Below are 26,727 nucleotides of genomic sequence, written 5' to 3'. Positions count from 1 at the left end.
GCCTCCCCTCAGTGCTGCTGCCACTGCTCACCCCCAAGTGCAGCCCTGGCCCAATACTTCCCCCCCACCCCCAAATCCCCAGCTCCAGCCTCCAGCTGCCACACACCCTGCCTGCACCCCATGCATATCTCGGGACACATGCCCCCCCATGTCCACCCAGGGTGTGCACAGCAGTGGGAGCTGTGGCTCCTAGACCTGTCCCCTACAGCCACAAAGAAAAGCTAATTTCCATCTTCTTTATAATCATCCTTCAGGTATCTGAAGATTGTTATTAAATCCTCCATCAGTCTTCTCTTCTCCAGACTAAATAACCCTGGCTTTGTCACGCTACCCAAGTCTATAAAATCATTTCCAATCTGTCCACATCCTTCTTGGAGTACTGTATATTATCCCATGGAAGGCCTCACCGGTGCTGAATAGAGCAGAAAAATCACTTTCCTTGATTTGCAAGTGACACTTCTGTTAACACAACCCAGCATGCTATTGGCCTTTTTTGCCACAAGAACACACTCTTGGCTCATATCTTGAACTTTATGGTTAAAGTGAGACTTGTATTGCCCATCCCTGTACAAGTGGGGAACACTCAAGGTTCTGGGGGCAGCCAGGGAGACTGTTCTTCCTTAGCTAGTCTTTGACATATTGTAAGATCTGAAACCAATATGAACTATTTCTGATCAATGGGATTGCTGTTGTCCACTTACCCCCAACCCCCAGTTACCCAGTGTTTGCATGCTCTAGGTATCTAAGAGAATCTAAGCCTGAGCAGTGAATTTTAGGGTTGGGGATAAGAACAGGTTTGGCTTAAGTCCATCTTTTCACCACTGAGATGCTTCTTGCTCCCCCTTCCCTTTGGAGGGCGGCCTGATATGTGCACAAAGGGGTTCCTGTGCTTCCACTGCACCCGACTGTAAAGCCTTTTGTTGAGTTTTTGACTGGTGTCAAAAGTTGACCCCTCTAAGTATGGATAATTAATGAGTCTCTGGCACAGGCATGTATTGCATCAGCTGCTACAAAGGGCCACTGCTTGGGCCTCTGTTGTGTTAGACCAATAGAGAAGGAATGTAACTTATTCTGAACATCAGTCTCCTGGCACAAGTTAATTTGCTGATGGAAAATACCCCACAGCCCTCCCCTCCACCTCCTGTGACCATGGCTCACGGATCGACTCTGATGGCTGGCCTTAGCACTGTGCCCGTGCATAGTGGGATGTTTTGTCCCTTGGGAGATGGAAGATTCCCTTTCATAGCCCTGAGGAGGGTCAAGACCATCGCTGGTGATTTTTTGATCGGTCTCCTCCATAGCCACATGTAGCATTCTCCAACATTTCTGACCTGGCACAAGAGAGACTGGGACTGGGGTAAAGGTCTCCCTCATGGCCAAGAGTAACAGCCTAGGCACTGCTGACCAGCAAATTGACCAAGAGACATTGGCTTCTGAACCCAAGACACGTGAACAATGGTGGGAGTGCTTGTCCCTGGGCCAACAGGTATGTGGGGCAAAGATTTTTGTTCTCCCATCGCCTATAAAACCACCTAGTCAGTGCTCAAAAGTAGTGCTCTGTGAGTGGCTCTGATAGAGACTTGCCTGGCAGGGTGATCAGACCACACCACACTGAGGTCCAGGCCACACTGGAAGGATTTGTCTCTGAAATCTATGATTTGCTATTTGCTCCCAGCTTTGGGGGGTGGATGCATTGGCTGTTTGTGTTTTTTTGTTTTTTGGTTTTTTTTTTTAGAGGAGGTGAGGTGAGGTTTTATCCTCCAGTTTTCACCAGCCTTCCCCATAAAGGTCAGAATGGCAAGCTCTGCCACTTTCATGAAATATTTGCAATATTTTCACTGTACTCAAAAGGGAGGTGCAATGTTTTTTATAGGTCCCACATAATACAGTGACAAAATACAGATGCTTGATATTGCACCTGCTTTAATTTTAAAACATTCTACTGTCAAATGCTACTAAATAATGGCAATGTAAATCACTCCTAGTGTTGCTCTTTCTTCTTGGGCTGGCTGAGCACATTGCTGAGAGGGAGGTCATCTCCTGGCTTCCTTGTCCTGTCCTGGGGTTGGGATGGATGGCTGCATTCAGAAAGGGTCTTGGCATGCATCTGTCTGCCTCCTGTCAGGTTCTGCTCCTGCTCCCCTGCATCTTGGATGGCTGGGCACTCACCTGCCCCAGGAATGTGATGTTACTACTTCCTTTGCATAACTTGGATAGAAATGTGTGCTGCTGATACAGTCTTGCAAGAGTCTCTTCCCAGGTTGAAACTGTTCAGTCCAAAGTTCCTTTCTTACTAAAGAAAACCTGCTTTTCCATTGAGAACTTGGATGAAGGTGCTTCATGGTCAGCCTTGCCTTCTGGCTGCTTGGGACTAAAGATGTGTCGGGTTTGGGAGTGTCTCTTCTCATATGCTTTACTTATGGGCTTTCACAGGTGAGAGAGATCTGCACCCTATCCCTGGTTCCTTCTCAGGCTAGGGTGTGCTATCTCTAGAACTATTACTCTTGGCCTGGAACAATAGAGCTTAGCCCTAGGTACTCAGAGCGAAACCCAGAGTCATAATGCAGCACTAGGCAATAATTGGGCCAAATAAATTTAAGGAGTAAACTTCAAAAGGTGCCCTCCTTACCAACCAGATGGATTCCTCCTGGAGTGTAATGGCAGCTGTCATCTGTGCAGTTTATTCCTCCCACCCCTGCTGAATCCTCCTTCTTGCTGCAGAGCCAGAGCATTTTGTGTCATACGGGAAGGTCTGTCGGCCTATGACTGAGACTTTGGATCTCTGCAAACATGCACTCTCGTATCTGCTAACACAAACCACCTGCCGTGGTCAGAGCTTGCTCTGGGATTGTTTTCCTTGGAAGGAGTTGTTAGCTTTTCTTCAGCCACAGGCTTATGTCTTATAAACTGCTGAATTGGTATTTGCCTCTGCCTTCTCCCAAATTGTGTGATGTGGCAGCTGGACTGGATGCGACTCCATGTGACCTTCCCTCCTGACTTTCTCCTGTCCCTGCCCTTCCATTCTTTAATGTTTTTGGGGCCTTGCCCCTCCTTTCAGGGTGTTTTTATGCTTTTCCATTTCTGTGCAGCAGACATGTTAGTGCTCATCAGTCTTGAAGACTTGCAGCTCTCACCATAATGCAGGCAAGCAAACTACCAGCTGCTTCTCACCCCAGCTCTGCAGCAGCAGGTGATATTGTGGTTGAGAGACACTCTGCCACTTTTTGGCCATTCAACTCTTCCGGTACTAGTCTGCGATGATCATATGCTCTTGCTGTCCTGAGCAGATACTGCTGTGGAAAGCATCTGTGCTCTCCAGAGATCATCTAGGGACTTGGAGGTGGTTGCCAGACTGATCTGATGATATCCACAGCAGAAAATCCCCACCCCTCCCATGCAACAGGGGAAGCTGCAATGCAAAACTGGGGTCCCTAGTTGTGTTGTGTTTTTTGGATTCTCAGGATAAGAAGACAAGAGGACACTGGAAGCTCGTTGTCCAGGATGGGTGAGAGAGAGAGGTTGCACAAAGGCACTTGCACAAAGGCAGTATTCCTGGCTCTGGTACTGTTGGTGTCTCTTAGTTTTAGGAGCAATAAGCCCTCTTGAAGAAAGAAAAGAAAAAACCTTGAGTCAATTATTGTGTTACTTAACTGTATTCATGTGTGCTGTATTGGTGACTTGATTTGTACTGTGTATCCTGAGTCAGGCATAAACTCAATAGCCTTTGCCAACAGGAATAATAAAATTTAGACTCGTTTAGTTTCTTTCTGGATAGATGGTGACAAGAGGAGTCTGTAATGTTGGCTAGTGGCGATGTTGTATAATCCTTTATTTTCCTGAAAGGAAGAAACCAAGAGGAGAGTGTTACATGCCCAATAACTTCACTGAAATGGTACTCGCAGTGACAGCCTTGTGGTCACTCTGTACTGCGGAAATGATTCCACTCTCCGCCATGCTCATTTTGTGGCTTCTGGTAACGTCAAAGCAATCTCCGGTTATTGCTGAGTCTAGATTCATTTTCTATGTTGCTAACTCATTAAAATCAAATCCTAAAATCGTATTTTTTTCCCACTTTAACACATTCCTGTGTTTGAGATAACCGGCCATCTTTTAAAAGGAGCATTTAAGCACTTTTTTAAATGGTTCGGTTTTGGATTCACCTTAATTTTTTTAGTCCTAAAACTGCCTCTCCATGCTTTTTTCTTTCTTGTCCTTGCTCAAACTAAACTGTGTGTGTGTGTGTGTGTGTGTGTGTGTGTGTGTGTGTGTGGCCACCTCTACACATTACAGGTATTGCACAATTAACTGGTTAATTGCAAAATTACCTTAAGACCAGCTACACATGCAAAGCATCTATTCCATGATAAAAAGCTCCAACCAGCTATAAAGTTAGGCCTCAAAAATGTGTATTAACTTTATAGCTGGGTGCTACTGAGCTTTAATTTGCACATGTAGCGGGGTCTGTTCTTTGGCTGGGAGCCCTGTCAGCTAACAGGGCTCCCAGCCACAGTGGTGCCCTATGCCCAACATGAAACCCCCGAGTCCTGGGGCTGACATGATCCCCTTGGTCCCACATGGGGCTTTCGGTCCCAGCTGGGACCAAGAGTCCTGCACCTGATGGGGCTCCTGAGTGTGGGGGCTCTTGATCGCATGCAGCCCGTCGGAGCCTATCAGTTGTGGGGACTTTTGGTCCTGGCTACGTGGGGCCCCCACACCTGGGAGCCTGCTTCTTGCCAGCGGAGGAGGAGTTCAAGATTGAGCTCCCCTTACACCAGCAAAGGGTATGATTGGATCTAATGTGCAATCCCCCAGTTGTGCCTCCTGCCATGTATACGTGGCATGGTAGGAGACACCATTGTGTGGATTAAGTATTAGATCCAGTTGTGCCTTTACCTGCACGGGGGAGGGGAGTGTTTTTCCTCAGAGCTTGAAAAAAGCACCACTGTATTTTGTTGTTTGCCTTCCTTTTTTGCGTGTCATCTTTCTTGGGTAGTGCCTGCTCAGGTTGGCAAAAGTGCTTATAAATTGCTGCTCTAGCAAACCCAGCAGGGTAAACGAGCTATTGTAAAATGCAACCAAGTTCCATGCAATTAAGCATAGGCCCTTCTGTTGGCCCAAAGGGTGAAGTGGTAGAGCTCTTAATATGTCTTGCTGTTGCTTGAGAAATAGTGAGTTAGGAGCTTTACTCCAGTATCCTACCAAAGGCTGCTTCCCCCCCCGCCACCCAATGGACTGGATTGGGCTGGGATGGCAAAGGCAGCTGGCTGTGTTGCTAGCCACAACACTCTCCTGTGTGCCATGAGCTACAGGAACTGTTGTCCTTTTGAGCATATTAGCTCGATGGTGATCAAGGTTTGTGATAGACTTTTGATTTTTTTTTTTTTTTTTTTCCTTATAGGGTCTACACAAACATAATGTTGAGTGGTGCAGAAATCAGACAGAAATCTCTCTGTCTTAGCTAATTCTGTGCCCTTCACATTCCTATAATTTGAGACCTTGGAATCTTTGATCTATCTTGACAGTCATGTGTAGTAAGCACTGTTCCTGTGCTTTGGGCACTGGGATGCAGAGGAGCCTGATCCATAAAAGGAGCTTAAGATCGGTACTCAACGCTGAACTCTTAAGCGCTGTGTTTGTACAATGAAATCCACAGCCCCAAGTTATAAAGGGCCCTAAGCGCGCACACAGCATGAGGAGAGTTGAGCCACATCCACTTGGAAAGCTTACTACGCCAGGTAGTGATGTGCACTGACAGTTCTGCATGGGCTGCCTCATTCAACTGGAGTCAGTGCAGCCATAACCGTGCAACACTGTGGGCATGCTGGTTAGCCTTAGACAACCCCCCTGCAAGCTAATCAGCTTGCTTGGAAAGCACCATGGAGACATGGCTCCACTGCTTCCAGTTTAGGAGGCAATTTTTACAGAGCACACTGGCGTGTATCAGGACACTTCGACCTCACACAATAAGTTTGCTTTATATATATGTGACCTTCAGCACTGAAGAATGGGATCCATAGTCTCCTTGACTCTGCCCAGTCTTTTAAGGAAGCAGGAGTCTGCCATGAGAAACCAAGTCCTTCCACTCTCATTCCCACCCCCACCATCTTCAGTGAGATCTAGGGGTGTTTTTCATGCTATTGTGATAAGGAGCATCCTGCTTAGGGTGCAGCATCCTTAGAATGAGCTGGAATCTTAAGCTTTCTGTCCTCCTCTGCCTTGTTGTCATGACCAGTGCCCTCTCTGATTACAGTAATCTCATAGCGATTCACACAAGTTAATATTCACAAGGGACCTTTTTCTGTAATACAGATCCCAATATGGGTATTTGCAATTGAGTGTTTGTTTGTAGGCTACTGAAGTCCTTTAGGATAAAGGCTGTTGGTTATAGCAATGCAAGTGAAGTTTGCTGTCCTCATTAAGCTGAATGCAAATGGTGAATGAGCAACCTAAATTGGGAGAAGTTAATTGGATTTATGAAATGGTCTTTCCCAGCTGTCTAGGCTGGTGGTGGGCATCCTGTGGCATATGCCACAAGTGGCATGGCCAGCCTGTGCATGTGTCATGCAGCAGATCAGGGAGGAGGCAGGCAGCACTGCAGCAGATCGAACTGGGAGCATCAAGCAGAGCAGCAGGATCAGGCAGGAGAAGGCGATCAGAGTGGTACCCAGGGAGGCTATGAGGCTAATTTGTGACATGCCTGCCAAAAAGGTTGGTCCCCAGTTCATCTTAACATCGGTGTTTTATGGAATCCTTTGGATTAGCAGCCAACCACTTGAGGGTTCCTCTTCTCTTGTTGTGAGGGCCCGCACTGCCATGTAATGAAGTTGTTTGCAAGTGTCCAAAGCTAGCTTCTATTGACATGGAGTCCTGACTTCCGTTCAGTCTTTCCTCTCATTGAGGAATTGTCTTGTTGTCTTTAATAAATATATATATATAATCTCCTATCTTGTGTTCCCTTTTTTAGATGCAAATGCTGGACAAATTCCCGATGGAAGGAGGGCAGAAGGATCCCAAACAGAGAATCATCCCTTTTCTGCCAGGTAGGAGTCTATTGGACTTGGAAGACAAATGCTGATCATGGCATAACAGTATCAGAAGCTACCAGCTTAGGCATGCACAAATCCCTGCCACGCATGCACACATACATACAGTGTATGAGCACTTCCCATTAAAATCTATACACAGTATTTTCAGTACCATCCACACAGACCATTTAAACCCCTCAGGGTGATAGATGCAGCCAACAATCAGCGGTTATAGCCCCAAACTTCTGCAGTGTTTCATCATTGGTTGTTGTCCATCCTGAACTCTTAAGTCATAGCCACTGTCTCTAGAAAACACCTAGATTTTTACTTCAGACAGGCAAGCGTACTCCTATCATCTCTGCTATCCCTATAATGGACGAGTGGATTTCAACATAGCTACAGCAGTTTAGCCCAGGCCTAGCTAGGGTGGAGGATTCCCAGGGACTGATCTTTGTTTTTCCTCAGGTGGAATTCCAGTTCAAGTCTGAAGAGAACTTAATAGCAACCTAATGAGCAACATTAAAGCAAAACTAATCAACAGCTGTGACTTTCTCCTAGGCCTTTGTTTCCAGTTGGGTTACCTAAAGTGCTCTATGTATTCACTGTGCAGCTAAGCAAATGAGCATTCATTTGCCCCAGGCAACATATTACCCATTTTGAACCTAATGGGTGCTTGTGGTTTGTGGCTGCCCCGTTCCTGCTGCTTTTGAAAATATAAATGCCTTCTGAGATGAGAATGCCCTGATAGAAGGGACTCAGAGTCTTTCACATGTCCACTGCTAAAGGATTTTGACCGCACAATCTTTTCCAACAGCATAAGGAAAAGGGGGTATATTTAGAAATGTGGTGGTACTGTAACCACTTCCAGCAAATGTGGCAGATGCACTTAGTGTGGCCCGTTGTGCTGTGTTCTGCGTTCTGGCTCAACTGGAAACACAAAGGTACTTAGTGGCATCTTCTTTCCTCCGTGTGGCATGAAGAATCCATTTTCTTCCCCTCTGTGGGCCAGGGTCCTTTTGTCAGTAAGATGCTGTCTGGGTTTCCCGTGGGGGTATTTCTGGTTTGATGTCTCTTGCTGATTTGTAGCATCAGCAAAAAACAGAGCAAGCCTGACATTAATGTAGAGGAAAAGCCATTGCTGTGCAGCTTTTCTGCCAGCTCCAAAGCAGGGAACAAAAAAAAGGTAGAAGCCAAACTGGCAGAAGGCACAACTTGGAAAAAATAGGAATTACAGTTTGGCCACTCTGCTTGTGAAGAATCCCTATTCGTTCCCACCAAAACACTGCTATTTTTGGAAGGCAGCCGTTCAGCTCCAGAAGGGCTGTCTTGAGCTCTGCATTTCTCTGACTTGCCAGTTGATTTCATTTCTGCTCATTTGAATTTCAGTACTTGCCCTTAAATGATTTGCCGCTGGGGTTTTGATTGTTAAATTGGAGCCCTGGGGAGGTGAAACCCAGATTTCATGCCGTAAGGGTGGAATGGAGGGGGGGAACCACAGGGCAGCAACCAGCACATTTCTCCATAAGATGTGGGGTGCACGTGAATTAGCTGACTGACTACTTAGAAATGATGCTGGCAGATCCCCATCCTATTTACTGTTCCCCTTTGTAGGAGGTTAAAAGACACAGTCTCCAGAAATGGTCAGAAAGCCTGGAAAACTGCCTGTCAAGAAAAAAAAAATGTTGTTCTCTAGTTACAAGAGCTCTTATTATTATTAGTTCTGTATCCCCATCATTCCTCAAAGCTGATCGGCCTTGCGATATGTCCAAAAGGTGTAAAAATCCAGATGGAGTGGGGGAAGCAGATTTCAGAGTCAAGAGCCTGAGCTGCAGTTTCTGGATTTGGATTCTGGACTCTTCCCAGACCTGGGGGTGCTTGGATTCAGGCCCTCAGTTTGCGGCCCTACTCTGCTGTGAAGGGATCTCATGGTAGTAGCTAGAGAATGGGCTAGGTCAGTGGACCTCAAGCTTTTAGAGTGGCAGGCTGGGTGCTTATGACCCAGCTGTACTGTGGGCCCCCACTTCTCTCTGGTAGGGGAGTGGCTATCTATGTCAGGGGTAGGGGAAGAGAATTTACCTGCAGCTGCGAAGGGAGTTGGCCACATGGGGCAGGGCAGGAAAGGGGATGCATGCCAATCCAGGCTTCTTACTATTGATCCCTTATGCTATGGGTCACATCCATTCACTTCAGGGACCAGATCTGACCCATGAGCCATAAGTTGAGCACCACTGAAATGGATAGTTCCAGAAGGTCACAAGACTAATGTGAGTTTTTAGGATCAGGATTATAATATATTTAAGAACCAAATCATGGTCATAGGTGCTTTCAGAATACCTAGAAGAAACCATATTTTTTGGATGCTGTACTCTTCCTCTTCCATAGCCTTGGATTGGTAGCTAAAACTAGGGAGCAGGGGAGGAGGTAAGTAGTAGTCTAGAAGTGGGCCTTGATTCTGGTTCTGCTTTGAGCTGCATGTTTTGGTCCTGGGCTTATTTTTATCTTTACCACCTTTCTGCATGGTCATGTGCAGTTCATACTGTCCGAGACTTACCTTGACATTTTACTTCTGGATGAGCCTGAAACGGCTCTAGGAGTAATAAAGAGGAGAGTTGTTGACATCCTTGGCTCTGTCTTTTCCTACTTTTGTACATTAGCACAGAGCAATAGGTGGTTTTGGTGCAAATGTCTTATCTGAGACTATGTTCCAAGACTGGGCAGGAGCCAGCTTGCTAGGCATATTGAGCTTACATCTGACTAGCTGTGTGGGTCGTCTTCAGAATTGCTTCTAAATTAAAATCACTCGCTTGAGAGAAGTCCTTGTGACGCATTCTGAGGTCTGTGCCTTCTCTGCTCCTTTTGCCAGGTTTGGCACATGAAGAAAGAACACAGCGGCTTGCTTTCTTATGAGCTGGCTTCTGATGCTGGTCACCTGGTGGGATGGCTCATTGGCAGGGTCTCATCCTGAGAGGACCCAGTTTGGCTGTAGAAAAGCCTCTGCAGTGATGGGTAATATTATGCTGTAGGGTGCAGGAATTATGCTGTATTCTTTCTGGCTCAAGACTTCGCCGCCTCAGCTTGGGATGGCAACAGATGTTGTTTTTACTTATTGTAAAACTGCAGATTTGTGCTGTTTCCATCAAGATGCATCATTGGGTCAAAGGCAAGACGAACCCAGTTTGTGTCCCTCTGCCAGAAACTTGCAACTTGTGGATCCAGTATATGGAGAGTTGTAGGCTTGCTGGGTTTTTCACTTGGTTCAGCCTTTATGGCTTCTGTAGCTTGCTCCCCCCACCCTGCCTTCTGAGAAACACTTTAGCATCTGAATTTCATTACCAAGTGGAGATTTGGCTCCAGTGGTCTGATTTGAAATATGCTGCTTTCTGGGAAGCCTTCTGTGGTAACGTTAGACATTGTGGCCTCTGAAGTCCTGAAAAATATCTCCTGCTCTCCTATACATCCTGCTGCCTTTAGCATTTTTAACAAACCCCTAATTCTTTTGAACTTGGGGTCACCATCAGGAACCAAAAAGATGCCATCTGGGATTGTCTGTCACAATATTTTCCTGGAGGGGCAAGTGGTCCTAGTTGTTATCCCTTATTTTACAGCATCTAACCCAAAGGAGTTTTGTTCGTTCTCTGTGTGTGAATGTAACTTTTATTTTCCTGGTTGGATTTGACTTTTTTGTGGAAGTTGGTAAAGGAGACTCTGGAATGTCAGACTTAACCTGGGTCTTGGGTCTTGCCAGAGAATGCCTCTGAAGTGGAAGTGATCCTCCTCACCTGCCCAGCAAAACGAATGGGACGGCAACAGAGCTCTCGAGAGGAAGGTATTAGAGCAACAGGGATAGGGAGGGAAGTCTCTGGAGAAGAAATTCCTCTCTTTTCTCCCACTGTACTTAAATGTAGCATCTCCTGGGTGCTATAATAATAAAAGATCTGTCAAATTTGACCTGCCTCAAGTTTGATAGCATTCAGGTAGTGCGGCTGATCTAGGATCTTCCTTTTGCTGCTGTGGAGTTGGATTCCTTGTTTTGGTCTTGAGCCAGTCGCAGCCCTGTATCGGCTTCATGCACTCAGCAAGTTGGAGGGTGCCCTCCCACTTCACTCCCTGACACCCCCCAGACCCAGCTCCCCAAATGTTGTCATTATTAACATGGCCTTTTATAGCTGGAGGAAGGGAGTAACACTGGCTGTACAGAACTCAGAGTGGGGGCAGTGCTTCCCAAACTTTTCCTTAGCATGGCCTCCCACCCCTATGGCCCCATCTGCTGATGTCGAGACCCCATCTGGGGTCATGACCCACAGTTTGAGTGTGGCTGTGTTGGGGGTTTGCTGAGGTATGGGAGGGCTGCCAGCCTCCTGCTGAGGAGCAGGGTCTCCCAAGAACGCTTGTGGGTAGTGGTTATGCATCCGTTCTGTGCTGTGCAGGGTGCGCACACAGACCCAGGTTCTGCATAGAGGAGTTAATACATGATGGGTTATACATTCACTGGCTGGGGGATGATGAGATGGAGACCCCAGGAAAGAATGAACTAAGAAAATAAATGAGCTCAGTTGGGCCAGTTGTGCAAAGGACGTGCCAGATCTTTCAGGAAACAGCTTTTATAAGGAAAGTGGAGCCTTCCAAACTTCATACAGTTCAAATGGCCCAGTGCCTATTGCAGCCAGTCTGCTTCTCTGGAAATGTGAACCTCTGCAAGGAGGGGTTGCCTGAGGCAGAGCTAGCTTTGGCTGTAAAATTGCTTTTCAGGAAGATCAAGCTACAGACAACAGCAAACTCCAAAGGAAGAAGAGGATTTAATGGGAAAGATGTAAAAAGCAGAGTGTAGTCCCCCTTTCTACCTCCTTCCCACCCACCTAGTCTGATCCAGCTTTATAATGATCCTTGCACTTAGTTAGTGCAAAGGATAAAAATCTACAAAACTGCTCCCAACAAGAGCCCCTGGGAGTTGCATCAGTGAATACCATCTTCCCCCTTTCCTAGACATGCCCAAGTGATTTTTCTCAGGCTGCAGAGTATCCATGAGAGAGTTTGTGATGAAATGGACTTCCTAGTTTCCAGTCCTGTGCTTGTCACTAGTCACTGCTCTTTTGGGCCTCTCAGACCCAGCTTTCACTGCCTTAAGGGCATTCCCATAAGCATTTTGTTGCTTTATTGTGCACAAAGTTGTAGGGGTTGTGGGGAGGGTGCTGTTTAGGGTGGTTTGGTTGTAAAATTTCTCTCCATGCAGGTCTGTTTCTGAGCTTTAATACCAATTGCTCAGTCCTTTTGACTGAGATGAGAGAGAGTCATTCCTTCCTGCTCTGTGTCCTCTCTCCCTTCAGCTCTGGAGCAGTCTCTTTTCTTGCAGCGTGGAAGGAAGCACTGCTGTTGCTGTCCTGGAGTGGCAGAGGCAGTGTGCCACAGTGAACCCCTCTTCAGTCCCCAGGAATCGCTGGGGTTTGCCTCTAAGCTGGCTTTCCTGCACTGAAGTGAAATGCTGTTTGCACTTGGTCATCAGGCTGACTTGACATGCATTTTAATGTTTCACCATCTTGGTACAGGCCAGTTTAGGGGGATCCTCTTCCTCAAGTGCCATAGATGGTTGGTGTTAAGTGCTAGTCCCCTTTCCTCCTGAGGCTTTATTTTTCCCAATCTGTCCTTCTGGTTGAGGTTCACAGTGCAGAACTCCCTTGTCTCAGAGGGCCTATTAGGGCACTGTACTCTTTTTCTCAGCTTTTACAGGTTTGGGAAGCAAGCAGTCGGGGCAGTATTGGGGAAGTGAAGCTGGCCTATTCTGAGCCTCTCTGAGACCCTGAGAGTGCTCTTATCTCATTAGGTCCCAGGGCCCATACATATAACATCGCATGGGTATGGTACTGGTAGGTATTGACTGTTCACCAGAGCACCCCAAGGGACAATAAGGTCCAACATTGCAAACTCCTTCAAGACCGTTTCAGGCTGGACATAAGGAAAAGCTTGTTTACTGTCCAGGCCCCCAAGGCCTGGAACAGACTGCCTCCAGGGGTGGAGCAGGCACCTACTCTGGATTCCTTTAAGAGACATTTGGACATCTATCTTGCTGGGATCGTTTGACCCCAGCTGACTTCCTGGCCCTGGGGCAGGGGGCTGAGCTCAATGATCTTCCAAGGTCCCTTCCAGCCCTAATGTCTAGTTCATAGAAGTGTAGAGAGCCCTTTCCCTTGACTGTGGTGCTAGGACGTACCCTCTGTTCAGAAATTTGCCAATCGGCTGCTAAACCCAGGACTCTGACAGAGGTTAAAGGAAAAGCAAGCTCTTCCACATGCCTACCCATCGCAGCATGGAGCACGGAGCAAACTTCCTCTTCTTGAGGCTGCCTCTGTGCGTATTTTTTTTTAAAGTGAATCGAGCTTGTGCCAGAGAAAATCTGGATGTGACTTGAAAGGTGCAGAGAAACGAATTCTTTCCGAGGAAGGATGGAGTCCTTTGGGGTAAAGCGAGAGGCACAGACATTTTTCCAGTCCTGAAATATCTGGCTTCTTTAGTGGCTGTGATCCTAAATGAATTGCAAAGTTGATTCCTCTGCCCCTCCACCTCACTCAGGATCCAGTAACAGCCTTTGTCTTCAGAGGAGCCTCAGTCATTTCCCAGATTGATATGCTTCTGTAACTCTCTCTACTTCTACTCTCTCCTCCCCAGTGCTGGTTTAGGCTGAGAACTCCTGGGGCAGGGGCTATTTGCTTTGCATACATCAGTGAATCAAAAACGATCAAGGCACTTTGAAGGGCATTGCCTCAGTAGTTGCAACCCAAAGGCCAGTGAAAGCAGGGAAATGGGGATGGGGATTCAGATGTTGTAGTTTCTGTAGTTTTCCAGGGTAAAGTATATCTGAACAACCTGGGTACCGATCTGCAATGATGAGGGTGCTTTGGCAGTGTCAGTGCCAGGGAAATTGATATCAGTGGCTCCCTGGCAGGGTCTTCTCCTGTGGTTGCAACTCCTGATGCTGTAGAGTAGATGTGGCACACATCCTGCAGTAGAAGTAAATAAAGTGCCTTCTTTTTGTTCTTGTTGCATGCACAGATCTCAGCATCCTGGGAATGCAGCATTGCTGTTTGTATTATTGTAACACCTATGAGTTGTGGACTCCTGTGTGCTGGGCACTGTCTAAACACAGGAGAAAAAGACCATCTCTGTCCCAAAGAGCTTATTTCAGCTAGGACATGGGAGGCAAGGGAACTGAGACAGCATGGGTCAGCAGGCTAGACAGTGCCACACACCAGCAGCCTGGCTGCTAAGGTTTTATGTAGAGATAGCAGCAAAGGAAAGCTTCAGGGAAGAGTTTGAAGCAGAAAGATGAGCTGGCTTTGTGGATATTTGTGGGGATCTTCTTCCATGTTGGGGAGGAAGCAGGAGAGAACATAGGAAGGTGTTTATTTGTCAGTTTAATGAGTGAGTGATGGAGACTGGCTTTGCAGCCTGCTGGAGGGTGAGAGTTGTGCTGCAGTCACCCATGAGGTGCCTCACCCCACCTGTGCTCACTTCTTTTCTTACCCTGCAATCTCCTTGTCCTGGAGGCTTGTGCATGTGTGTCTTTACATAGGCACCAAGTCCAGGCAGCCAGTGTTAAATGACTTAGCAGTCCTGTCTGACAGCAACTTTGAAAGTTGCTATATAATTACTAACAGAAGAGCTGCTTGTCTGCTGCTTTTGACTCCTCCATTCGCTGCCTTGGCTCCAGCCCTAAGGAAGTGGCTATGGGGTTTTCTGAATTATGTCCTCTGGGAGGGTAGGAAAGATTGTGGATGAACATATGCTGTGACTGTGTTCACTGGAGGCTGGTTCTGATCCTCTTGCATGTATGTCTTCATCCCAGATGTGCCAGTACATCTCCACCATGATCCACAGCAACCCCAACTAACTTAGTTTAGACCCCACACAAACTCCATCTGTACCATCCTGCCCCTCTCCTTCCCACCTCCATTGCCAGTTCCCACATTGTTTCTAAGGCTCATGAGTCCTGACCTCTCAGCCCCATCCCTGGGTGTAAAGGGGGGCCACCACAATAAATAACCTGGGGGCAAGAGAGAGGCTGGTTGATGCAACAGGAGCTTTGCCCTCTGCTCCACTCTGTGCTCCAGTACCACTGATTTGCTGAGGCATCTACATGCATCACCTGCATGGGGTTTGCAGAGACATGGAAGCCAGCACATAACCCTCCAGAGAGCTTTGGATTATGTAGTAACCTGGTTTTTCCAACCCACTGATACCTAGGATTTCTGGCTGTTATCTGAAGTGGATGGTGATGGCAAGGGGTGTGTGGGACATCTTCAACTAGATGAGATGGGAGGGAGAGGAGCCTTTTAGTGTTAATTAGCAATTGGCCCATGGGGAGCACGGTAGAGCTCTGTGTGGGTAGGGTAGGAGCATAAAGCTTCAAAGAGATGTTGTGAGCTGTGTCCACTGAACTGGAGAGGCCTGAGAGCTGCAGCTGGTTTTGATGCAGAGTTCATGACAGTGCTTTGCTGGGATTTTATAGTCTTCCCACACTCATGCAGGGCAAACAACCATATAGGCTCCCTCCCATTTATTTTCAGTAGCTCATTGCAGTTAAAGAAAGGAAATGGAGCCCCTGAAACAAAGCAGGCTCCTGAGCTACTTAGATGATATCAAATGGCCTACAGAGCATAAAGGAGGGGGAGAGCATGAATTAGCGGGGTGACCAGACCAGGATTTCTGTCTGATTTTTGAAGTTCTACCTCTGTTCTGCTGTGACTCTGCTGAGCAAAACTGACAGGACACTGAAGCCTTACAGATGTGGCCAGATAATTAACTTTGTGGTGAATTTTTTGCATAGCAGAGCCTCAGACCCCTCATAAGACTGACTAGCCTTCCTGGCATGGGTTATAAATGCCTGGTGTCCACTTGGAGGAATATGCAAACCCAAGGAGCTATTTTAGCTCAGTGTATTTTTTGTGTTGATTCACTGTCTTTTTTTTTAAACAAAAATAAACACTTGAATCAGCTCAGGAAGCTAGCAGACCTTGTTTCTGCTCTTTTGTTGCTCTTAAATTCATCCTTTCTTCAGGTTGGTAAAAGCCTCAATTGCTTTGACAGCAACCCCTTTAATCTCTAAATAGCAGGGCTAACTTTGGCAGCAGTCCTAGCTGGAATGGCAGCACTTGGCAGCTGGGTGCTAGAGAGTGCATAAAAGGTACAGTACTTAGCCTTGATTTGAAAGGGCCTGGGTGGAGGTGGGGAGAGAGCAGAAGGATAAAGATTTACATAGGCTGCCCTTCAGATGCCTTCAGACTCCATCCTAAATACTCTGTAGATTTCTTTGCTCTTTTCCTGTTAAACTGATGCTAGGCGAGGGAATCATTTACTGAGAGTTAGTATTGTGAAAACTTCTGGCTTGTTACCTTTCCTGTATAAGGTGGGAGGAGACCTCTGGACAAACATGTAAGAGCAAAAAGTTTTATTATACTGTTTTTCAGTTTGTCTTGGCCATTCCCTCCCTCTGTCCTCCTTTGCAGACCACCCACACCACTCCCATGGCCCACCAGTTGAGAACTACTGCTCTAGGAGATAACTACACTTGTATAGCCCCATGGATGTATAGAAAAATGACTAAAAAATATATACACCCAAATTTGGCCATATAACTGATGCATAGATGTAGGGTCAGAAGGGACCTAAGGAGATCATCAAGTCCGACCCCCTGCCCTGGACAGGAGAGAATACTGGGCTCATGTGACCCCAGCTAGGTAATTATCAAGCCTCCTCTTAGACCCCCCAGGTAGGAGCCAGCACCACTTCCCTTGGAAGTTGGTTCCAGATCCTAGCCTCCCTGACTGAAGTAGTGCCTCCTGATGTCCAGCCTGAACCTACTGTCAAACATCTTACGGTTTCCTTGTTACTCTGGGAGGTGCTTGGGTGAACAGGGTCTTTCCCATTCCCCACTAGTCTCCCCTGGTAAGTTTATAGATAGCCACCAGGTCCCCCCTCAGCCTTCTCTTGTGGAGGCTGAACAGGTTCAGGTCCTGTAGCCTCCCCTCGTAGGGCCTGCCCTGCTGTCTCCGGATCATGCAAGTGGCCTCCTCTGGACCCTCTTGATGCTGGCCACATCTCTCCTGAACTGTGGCTCTCAGAACTGGACACAGTACTCCAACTGCGGCCTGACCAGTGCCGCATAGAGGGGGAGGATCACCTCCTTGGACCTGCTCGAGATGCATCTGTAGATGCATGCCAAGGTGCAGTTAGCCTTACTGAAGGCATCCTCACATTGGCGACCCATGTTCATTTTGGAATTTAGAATGACTCCAAGATCTCTTTCTGCCACTGTGCTTTCAAGAAAGGAGTTCCCCAGCCTGTAGGTATGCTGCTGGTTCTTACTGCCCAAATGAAGTACCCTGCACTTGTCAGTATTGAATCCCATCCTAAGCTCATTCACCCACCCTTGTAACCTGTCCAGGTCCAGTTGTATCCTGTCCCTCCCTTCTAGCATGCCCTCCTCGCCCCAAATCTTGGTGTTGTCAGCGAATTTGAACAGGGTGCTTTTCACCCCCTCGTCCAAGTTGCTAATAAAGAAATTGAACAGTGCAGGCCTGAGGACCGAGCCCTGGGGGACTCCACTGCCCACATCCCTCCAGGTCGAATATGACCTGTCCGCCACCACTCTCTGGGTGCGGCCCCTCAGCCAATTTGCGACCCATCTGACTGTGCAGGCATGAATGCCACAGTCGCCTAGATTTTTAATGAGAATGGGGTGGGAGATGGTGTCAAAGGCCTTCCTGATTGTTCCCCAGTTTTCCCTTTAGATACTTTCATGCTTGCTGAAGAACCAAACCTGCAAGGGGGTGAGTGCCCTCAAGACCAGCTATTTGCTATACTGAGAGAGTCTTTGTCTGTCTCTTCAAAATGAATTAAGCACCCATAAAAATTTGGAGTAAAAGTACAACCCACATTTTCAGAGATAGATGTGCAAAGTGTGCGTGTTGCTGTGCTTGCTAATGCAGTTACTTTGCAAATGGTAAGAGAGCTACGAGGCCATTTACCTTAATTGCATGAATTAATCATATGAACATAAATATGAAAGTTAGCTATAAATTTCCTTTTTAAATTCCTTGACAGCACGGGCTTTAGAAACAGCAGCATGTAATGCTATATAAATATAGCCTGTGGCAGTGATGACCTTACCAGCTGAAGCACCCACCCACGATCAGCAAGAAATGAACAAAAAATTATCTTCCACACTGTGTTTCTCCATAAATTCTTTTCCCTGACCCAGAGGCCTGTTGGTAGAAGCATCACTACAGTGAGAGTTGGGATTGCACGGTAACTAAAGTGTCTGCTCTAACAATGATTGAAGGACAAACTGTTTCAGAGAGAGACACACTTTCGTAGGCAAAATCCTACTTTGTAAAATGCTACTCCATCAGGTGCCACTCTACCCTGATTTCAGACTAGCATGGCTAACTACCTCCCTCTGGCCCAAAAATGCTAATGAACAAGGGAGGGCCTGGACATCAGACATGTTCACACTGGTGTGAAAGAAAACGTAGTGTATAGCTCTGTGCTGGAGTTTCTTACAAGAAAATGACTAAAAATTACCTTGAAAGAAGACTGCACAGCAGTAAAAACACTAGTGTACATTACAGATATCAGATTTCTGCAGTTTTCCTTGGGTTGTCATTAGCTCAATTCAGATATGTTAGTGTTTGCTCTCACCCCCTTCTGGCAGGGCACTGTAAATAAAATATACCATGGCAGCTTCTCTGGGGTAACTGGTCATCTGTCTGCTCCCAGTCCCATTTCTATGCACTGAAGTAAACTAGACTAGTGTTAATGTGATGCATATCCATGCCTGGAGAAGAGGGATTTTTTTTTTTTCTTGATGATTAAATGCTATTGAGTTTGCAAGAAGGAGGGAGAATCCTGAGCTTTTCCATCCCTTCTTATCTGGTTTGTGGAGGCCTTTGTAATTAGTATTGCCCTCCTTGCTTTCTCTGCACTCTTTGCCCCTCCTGCTGCAGAGCCACACTGTTAACACTCCCAGACAATATTAAAACTTTTGTAGTGGCAGAAACATAATCCCTATCCCTCCCTTGTCCTCTGGCAGTGTCCTGTAGTGCATACTTGTTACTTCTTGCATTCTGTGGTGTTGCATTACTGATTGGAGCTAGACTATGTTATCCCAAACCTGACAGGGTCACCATACGCTTTTTGGCAGTATCTGTATGCCTGTGTCTACCTTCTTGACTCTGCTTACTGGAATAGGGCCAGAAAAGCAATTAGCCAGTGTTCATCAAGCTTAATTCCCATTTTACTTTAGTCTGTCCACCTACTTCTTTGCAGCTGCGTTTGCTTCAGGGGATGGAGTTTAGAGACTCTCCAAGCCCTGCTGCGGTCCTGCTTCCTTCCTAGGACCTGAAGGGATTTAGGATGTTCTGCACAAGGGAGAGAGAGAAATGGCCCAGAAATGCTGGAGGCCAGGGAACTGAGCCAGAGACCATGTTAGAGCTCTTACAAACTCCTGAAGGCAGCCAGGCAGCTAGAGAAGAGAGAGAGGTTGGCCCCTGGTGTGAGTCATTGTAACTGCTGCACTTATTAGATCTTTTTAAGGCAAGAAAATGAATGGGTCATGTGTGACACAATGAGGGCTACTCAATTTGCCCAGCATTGGAGGGGCTCAAACCCCTTCATTAAGTACTTCACCAGGCTGCATTGTTGTTCCCATTCTCTAGATGTAGGCTAAGTAATGTGTATCCAGGACAATTTTCTTGCCATTTTCCAGTTGGTCTAATAAAAGGTATCATTTTGAAACCAAGAGTTCTAGTTTGTTATATATCCAGGGCCTGGTCTTCCAGCTCCCACCCCAGGGATTCAGTCAGGTGCCCCCTTCTCTTAGGAAACCAGGGAGCCATTACTTTGCAACTCTCCCATGTTCAGTGAAAATCAAGGTTTTATATCTTTTCTTGGCAGCTTTGGTAGGATCTGTGTTTTAGCTAATTAGGCATTTTCATGTAAATCAACTTTTTATTAGAAGATAAATTTCTTGTTTGGGAAGGATTAGAACTGAAGCAAAGCAAACATAAGCAGGGAATAGAATTTGCCTGTGGTTTATGCATTCAGTGGCTGGAATAATTTAAAATCTCTTAATTTATTCTGATGCTTTTATTCCCTAGAACTATATTTTTTTCACTAGCATCTGTTTGTTAGACATTTAAACATTCCTCCCAGAGGCTTCTTTATTTTAGACATTTTAAAATGTGTTCCTTGACAATTGTATCTCATCAGATTGACAAGACTTAAAAATGAAAGAGCTATTTCTAAAAATTGACATCAGGACTGCTTTGATCCATTTATCTCTTTGAAAATTGTCATTGCAACAAGAATCGATGCAGAAAATATACTTAGCCTCTCTTTACCCTGAGGGCTGATGCAAATGGAAAACTGTTGATAATTTACTTGCCCTAGGTAATGCAAATGACTAGGGTCAGGTAATTATTGCATCTCCCACCCCTGCTGTCTTTCCACAGTGCTCCTTAAGAACTAAAGACCAGACTGAATCAAGTTCTTGCATTGCAGACTGCAAAGGGAAGGAATTCCAGAGCCAAATGTTTTCCACCAGAGCTGCCTTGGCTCCCACTTGCACAATAGGGCACCAGGGAGAAGCAGTGCCGAAAACCATGACTGAAACAATGCTCAAGCCATTCAGGATAATCAAGATGGCAGTTGACCATCTGAATTGCATTTGGGAGCATATTTGCAGCTAAGTGTTAAGTACTTATGAAAAGTACTTAAAAACTGGATGACTACTTTGTGCCTTAGGAAAAGATGGGCTTGAAGTATAGAATCTGCTTCAAACTTTCCAGACCCATGGGGCTTTCAGATGCAGCCTCGTATATTCAGGAACAGTTTTGCACAGGAGGTGGCTTTCAGGGTTGCAGGATTTAGAGCTTATTTCCCTGACTATTCAGAAGAAGCAGATATTGTCCATGAATTTAGAGTAATGTTACAGCAACAGCAGGGCTGGGGGAGGGGCTGTAGCTTAGGAGTGAGGGGCAGAGGCAGGACATGGGCATATCACTGCCCACCCCCACAATCATATACTCCTTCCCCATTCCCCTTCCAGGTGTTCTCTTTTTTGATACTGGAAATATGGTAACCCTAACAAAGCAGAGCATAAGGTTGGGTAGGGAACATAGGGCAGGAACTACAAAGCAGAGCAGGCATAGGAAGAATTGCTGAGGGACACTTGGAAAGTATAGGACTCATTTGTGGCATGCCTGCCAAAAAGGTTGTCCCCTACTGCACTAGTAGTTAGCAGGGAGTGCCTTGAGATGCTTGCCCCTCTGGCCAGTAATGGAGTAGTATTGTAAGTCTTGACTGGCATGCCATCCTGTGGATCTCAGTTGGCATGGGGGTGGCTGTGGGGCTGGGGACCCCAAGTAGAGACAAGAATGAGTGACTTCTCCATGGTATGTGTGGGAGAGAGAAGGTAAGAGTAGTGGAGATAGATAATCCAAACAATCATTTGGCTTCTGTTGCCTACCAGAAGCCTGAATTTAAACATCATCTTATACCACGTGCGATAATGACACCACACCAGGCTCACATGCCAAACACATCCCTGAAAGCTGGATGTTGATCCACTTTTTAATAAGCAACAAGCACTTACATCAGCCCTTGTCCACTTGCAGATGGGATGGCAGGCCAGGGTTTGAAGCGCATCAGTAGAGTGGGGCAGAGAGGGAGGGAGCATGCCTATCACCATCCACAATGCAAGTTCCTCATTTCTCACAAACACTAAAACTTGCCCAAACTTGATGGAAGCAGGCAGAGAGTTGACTTATGCTTGATGATTATCTCACCATTGAAACTGAAAGCTCAGATTCCCTTGGAGGCTGGAAGTTTTTGGAAACCATATGTTATCGATCCAAGCTGGGGGGCAATTACTGAGGTTGTTCACATGGGCTTCCTATTGCAAACAGCTGAGATTTAAAGGAGCTTGATCACCCAGGCTTGAACTTGACACTTTTAATTGGGATTTGTGTCAGTTTTAGTCCAGTGTGGGAACAAGTTTCTCTTGTATAAAAAGGTACATATATGTTTATCGGTATGTCCTGGTGGCCTTTTTGTCTTTAAAATTCTGGAGTAGCTGTGCTCACCAAAGGCACTTGAAGCTTTTAGGGCACAACAGGCTTCAATGGAAAATGCCTGAGTCAAGAGTGAAAGGAAAGAAGTGGAGTAGCTGAAAGATTCCTTTAAAGGAGAAGAAAAATAACCTCAGCCAGGAAGGAAAGCCCTGTAAGATCCGTATCTAAGCTATAAGCCAAACAACTGCAATCTAAGGCAGTGGTCTCCAAAGTGGGGTGTGCAAGTCGATCCATTGGGGTGCAGGAAGAAAATATTAGAACTTCTATTTATATTTATATAAATATACATATATTGGGGGTGCGTGCTCAAACATTTTTTACTAATAGGGGTGCGTGATCAAAAAAGTTTGGAGACCACTGAGCTAAGGGACCACTTCCATTTAAGAGCTACATGGACAAAAACCATCCTTCGAGGTTCTGTCTACCACTGTACTTTACTATACTGAGCTGGGACTTGGGGTAAGATGTGAAGACTTGTAGACTGGAAGGAATGCTTGGGGAGCAGTCCCACTAGTCAGACAAAAGGTGTTGCCTGGAGTTAACCGTAAATTAGTTCATGGACAAGGCTAATATCAAAAACATGGTCCAAGGGGAGTGTGTTCTCTTCCCAACTTTCCCTTTACTCTTCCAGTGTACTTGACTGTTGAATAAAGATCACTTTTTCCTATGTCTCATGTCTTTAAAAAATCTGCTATAATTTCCTCTTTATCACTTCTCTTTACTTCTGCACATCTGTTTGTTGTTGTTGTTGTTTTTTCTGGTCCAAGGCCAGAGAGCACTGGTTAGTGAAAATCCAGGCAAACCAATATTTGGTCTTTCTTTTTCTGTTCCTATTAATGTCCTTGTCTCCCCCTGTTCCTTGGGCCTGGAAAGCTCTCTGAATCAAATATTTAAGATTTGCATGTGAAATGCAGAGATGTGAGCATTATCAAAAGAGGTGCCTCATGGATAAACCTGTCAGTTGGGGGGAGGGTGGTCAGGAGGTAGGCATGAAGGTACTTAGTGATATTTTTCAGAAGCGTCTGTCAGCACCTTGAGATGCCCAATGACTGACTTTTAAAAAATATTGAGGTATGTCTACACATGCTATTAATTTCAAAGTAGGCTTACGCACAGTTAAAATACTGAGCAGTAAGCCTACCTGTGAGCACATTTACACATGCTGTCTCTTGGGAGCAGATTTGCTCCCAAGGTCCGCATCCAGATGAATGTGGACATTTGGTTCCCTGGGGACAACTAGTGATGGCCACCTTGTTCTGCAGCTGCTTGTCCCTGGGGAATGTCTGTACCAGGCATGCTTTGGTGTGCAACAAGTTACCCTGGGTAGGGTAAGGGAGTCTGCGGCCAGCACTGGGCTGGCTCCACCAGCCTTACCTGGGATCCTGGGGGCCTCCCAGGCCTGCAGGAGCAGCCATTCTGACATTCGGAGCATGGCTGCGGGCAACTTGACTCGAGTTTTGAGTGGCATGTGCTGCCCATGCATGCACTGCTCTGCATTTTTTTTCCCTGCAGGTTTTTTTTTACTCCTGGATATCCAGGGGTCAAAAAAACCCACTGGAGGAAAAAGAAAAGCAGAGCAGCACACACATGGGCAGCACGCCCTTGCAGTGCAGAGAACATATAAATGTTTGGTATGTGGTGCCGCAGATGCATTTGCAGCGCCGTGTACTGCGTGACCATGCTTGTTTGGACGTAGCCAATGAGAGCAGCCCCGGTACAGGGTTGCTCCTGCCGTGCTCTGCCCCCTTGCAGCAGCTAGGGAGAGCTACCCGGGGGGTTGGCAGGGAGCGTGGGGCCAGTCCAGTTGCCAGACTTCAGCTGCTGTGGGCGCTGCACAGCTCTTCTGGCTCCAGCAGCAGCTGTTTCCTGGCCCCATACACATCAAGAGGGGTCCTGACATGCACAGGGCCAAGAGACTGCTGCTGCTGCAGAGCTCTTCTGCCCCTCACACATGGGGACAAGCCGTGTGCCCAGTGGGGCTTCCTGCTGGCTCTGGCTGGGAGCTGTCCCATTCGGGGGCAGGTCCCAGCTAGCTTCGGGCACCCCCCAGGGCCGGCCGGGAACTATCCTGTTTTCGCATCTCGTGTAGACACACCCAGTGAGTCTCACGCTTTGTGCCACTTGAAGTACACAGCTGAGGGAGACCTAGGAGTGAATAAAAGTATCTGCGTAGTGCTGATATCCACACCAAGTGCTGTATCAGCAGGGATTTACATGGGGGTGAGAGAGGACCGTGTGTGTATATAGACAGGTGTAACAATTATATGGATATCATTTGACATTGATACAACAATTACATTGTAGCAGCTCATATCTTCCTGTTTCTGTAATGATACAAAAGTAGCAAAGCTGTTTTAACTTTAGGCCTCTTTCATTTAGGGTTCCAGTTACAGTGATTTAACTAACTGGTGGTACTACAGGAGCATGCGGCGGTAACAATTGCATTGTAATAACTGATGAGCAGAGATTCTGGTTTTCTCTGTTTTAAAAATTGCAAATTCTCTGATTAAAACCCCCCAAATCCACCATTTTTCTGCAACTAAAATGTAATGCCACTAATATATATATGTATCAGTTGAACACAATGTTATTGATATATTTACAATTTTAAAGCAATTTGGAAGCTTACCAGTGTCTAAATCATTATAATAAAATAAATTCTAAATTCCTACATGTTTTGGCATTTTATTTTGGGGGTTTTTTTAATCGTAGAAAATCAGAACTCTCCCCGCCTCCTATGCTCACCAGGACACGGATCCAGCTACGGCTGTCCTCCTCCCCACACCCTTGCTCAGCACCACAAAGCAATCCCTAATATGCTGGTGCCTCTCGCTCCCAACCCACAGCCCCCATCCCCCTGGGCAATTCAGGTGCCCTTCCTAACCCACAGCCTGCCACCTCCTAGCCCTGCTAGTCGCCCTCACTCATTACCCACAGTCTCCTGACTCACCACAGCCCTGCCAGCTGGGGCCCCCACCTGCCAGGGCTATGGGACCAAGGCCCACAGCCCCCTGCTCTCCACAGCAGTGCCTGAGTCCCAGCTGCTTCCTGCAGCAGGCAGCAGCTGCTGGAGTAATTCACAGAGGCTGGTTCCCCCTCTCCCCATGGGTGGCACAGCCAGAGCAGGGGCTGTGGGAGGAGGAGTTGGATTGAGGCTGTCTGCTGAGGGCATGGGGGTCCCTGCTCTGCTGCCCTCTCCCTGGGGCCTCCATAGCAGAGTGGAGCAGGGCTGGGTGGCTCGATGCCACTGCTGGGATGTGAAGTGAAGGCGAGGTGAAGTGCCTCTTGCCCACCTGGTAGCAGTAGCAGCATGTAGTTGTGTCCCCCGCTGCTGCCAGGTGGGCAGGGGGCACTTTGCCATGGCAAGGCAACTGGCATGGGGCTCCTGACAGTAGCACCGAGCATCCCTTCCCAGCTCTGCTGTGGTGGCCTTGGGGTGAGGGCAGCCCTCATCTGCCTCCACCCCATGCACTAATCTGAGGGACATGTGCCTCCCCATGCCTCCCTCCATGGGAGTGTGCACAGTGGCAGGGAGCCAGTCCCCTCACCGTGCCCAAGATGAACTGCCCATAGTTCCCTTGCACTCCTGGGCTGGGCCCCGCAACCTCTCATTCTTGCCCTGGACCCCATGTGCTGCCTCAGATGGGCAGCACCCCAAACCCCAGCCCTGTCCTACTCCCTCCCTCCCTCCCTCACCATGGGGGCCTCGATCTGTCCTGCCCGATAGACTTAACCTGGAAGGAGCTGTGAGAGCTGCTCTCTGCACTGCCTGGCTGCTACATGCGTGTGTGTGCATGCACATGCCTGTGGTGCCCTCTGCATCTGATAACCCTCCTTACACTCCCTCGAGCCCCAAGCAGCTCTTTTCAGGCTGGAACTGTGCCAGCCTGCAATGGGAGCCCACTGTCCCCTGTAATTTTCTCCTTAAAGGGAGAAAATCCATGTTTTTCCATAGCAAATGGAAAACCTAGGTCCCTGCTGGTAGAAGGGGATAGGGGAAGGGAAGGGGTATGGGGGGGCAGATTAAGGCCCCCAGGGTGAGGGAGGGAGTGGGACTGGGGCTGTGGCAAGAGCTGCCCAGTGTGGGACAGCTATGGCTCGTCCAGGGGGTGTGGGGAGGAAGGGGGGCGTGGCTCCAGCCAGTGCATGCCACTGGTCTGGGAGCTGCTCATCTGGCAGCTTGTCCAGCACTCATCCACCCATCTGGCAGCTTCCACCGCTCATCCAAGAGGGCATGGCGGGGGGCGGCATGTGCCCCTGGATTGAGGCAGGCTAGGGCTGAGCAGGGCTTTTTCCAGTGGGGGCTGGGTCACGCTGTGCTCTGTGAGCAGCGGTGGTGGTGGAAGAGGGGATTGGGAAGCTATGGTGAATTTTGGGGTGGCTACAGTCCCCCCCCCACCTGCAACCCTCTCTTAGCACCACTACCGCCCACCCTGAGCGCAGCCCAGCCCCCGCTGGGAAGAGCCTGGCACAGCCCCGGCCTCAGCCTGCAGGAGCAGCTGCCCCACCCCATGCATATCTGGGAGGCACATGCCCTCCCAGGGTGCAGTGTGCGCAGCAGCGGGAGTGCCCCCCCCCCC

The 26,727-nt window shown here is 47.5% G+C and overlaps 1 protein-coding gene across 4 annotated transcripts in view; it reads left to right on the top strand.

The window, feature by feature from the left end:
- The window catches only part of SH3PXD2B (SH3 and PX domains 2B), a 125,995-nt gene that overhangs the window by 41,303 nt on the left and 57,965 nt on the right, over positions 1-26,727 (top strand). For all 4 annotated transcript variants that reach the window (XM_019506418.1, XM_019506417.1, XM_019506416.1 and 1 more), the window contains exon 2: positions 6,965-7,040. In XM_019506418.1, the coding sequence (XP_019361963.1) occupies positions 6,965-7,040 (76 nt within the window). The remainder of the gene's footprint in view (positions 1-6,964; positions 7,041-26,727) is intronic.

This window comes from Gavialis gangeticus, unplaced genomic scaffold (assembly GCF_001723915.1).
Source record: "Gavialis gangeticus isolate Ggan-Ray unplaced genomic scaffold, GavGan_comp1, whole genome shotgun sequence".
Taxonomy (NCBI): domain Eukaryota; kingdom Metazoa; phylum Chordata; order Crocodylia; family Gavialidae; genus Gavialis; species Gavialis gangeticus.
Note: the sequence above shows the minus strand (reverse complement) of the source record. Positions and strands in the feature narration are given on the sequence as shown.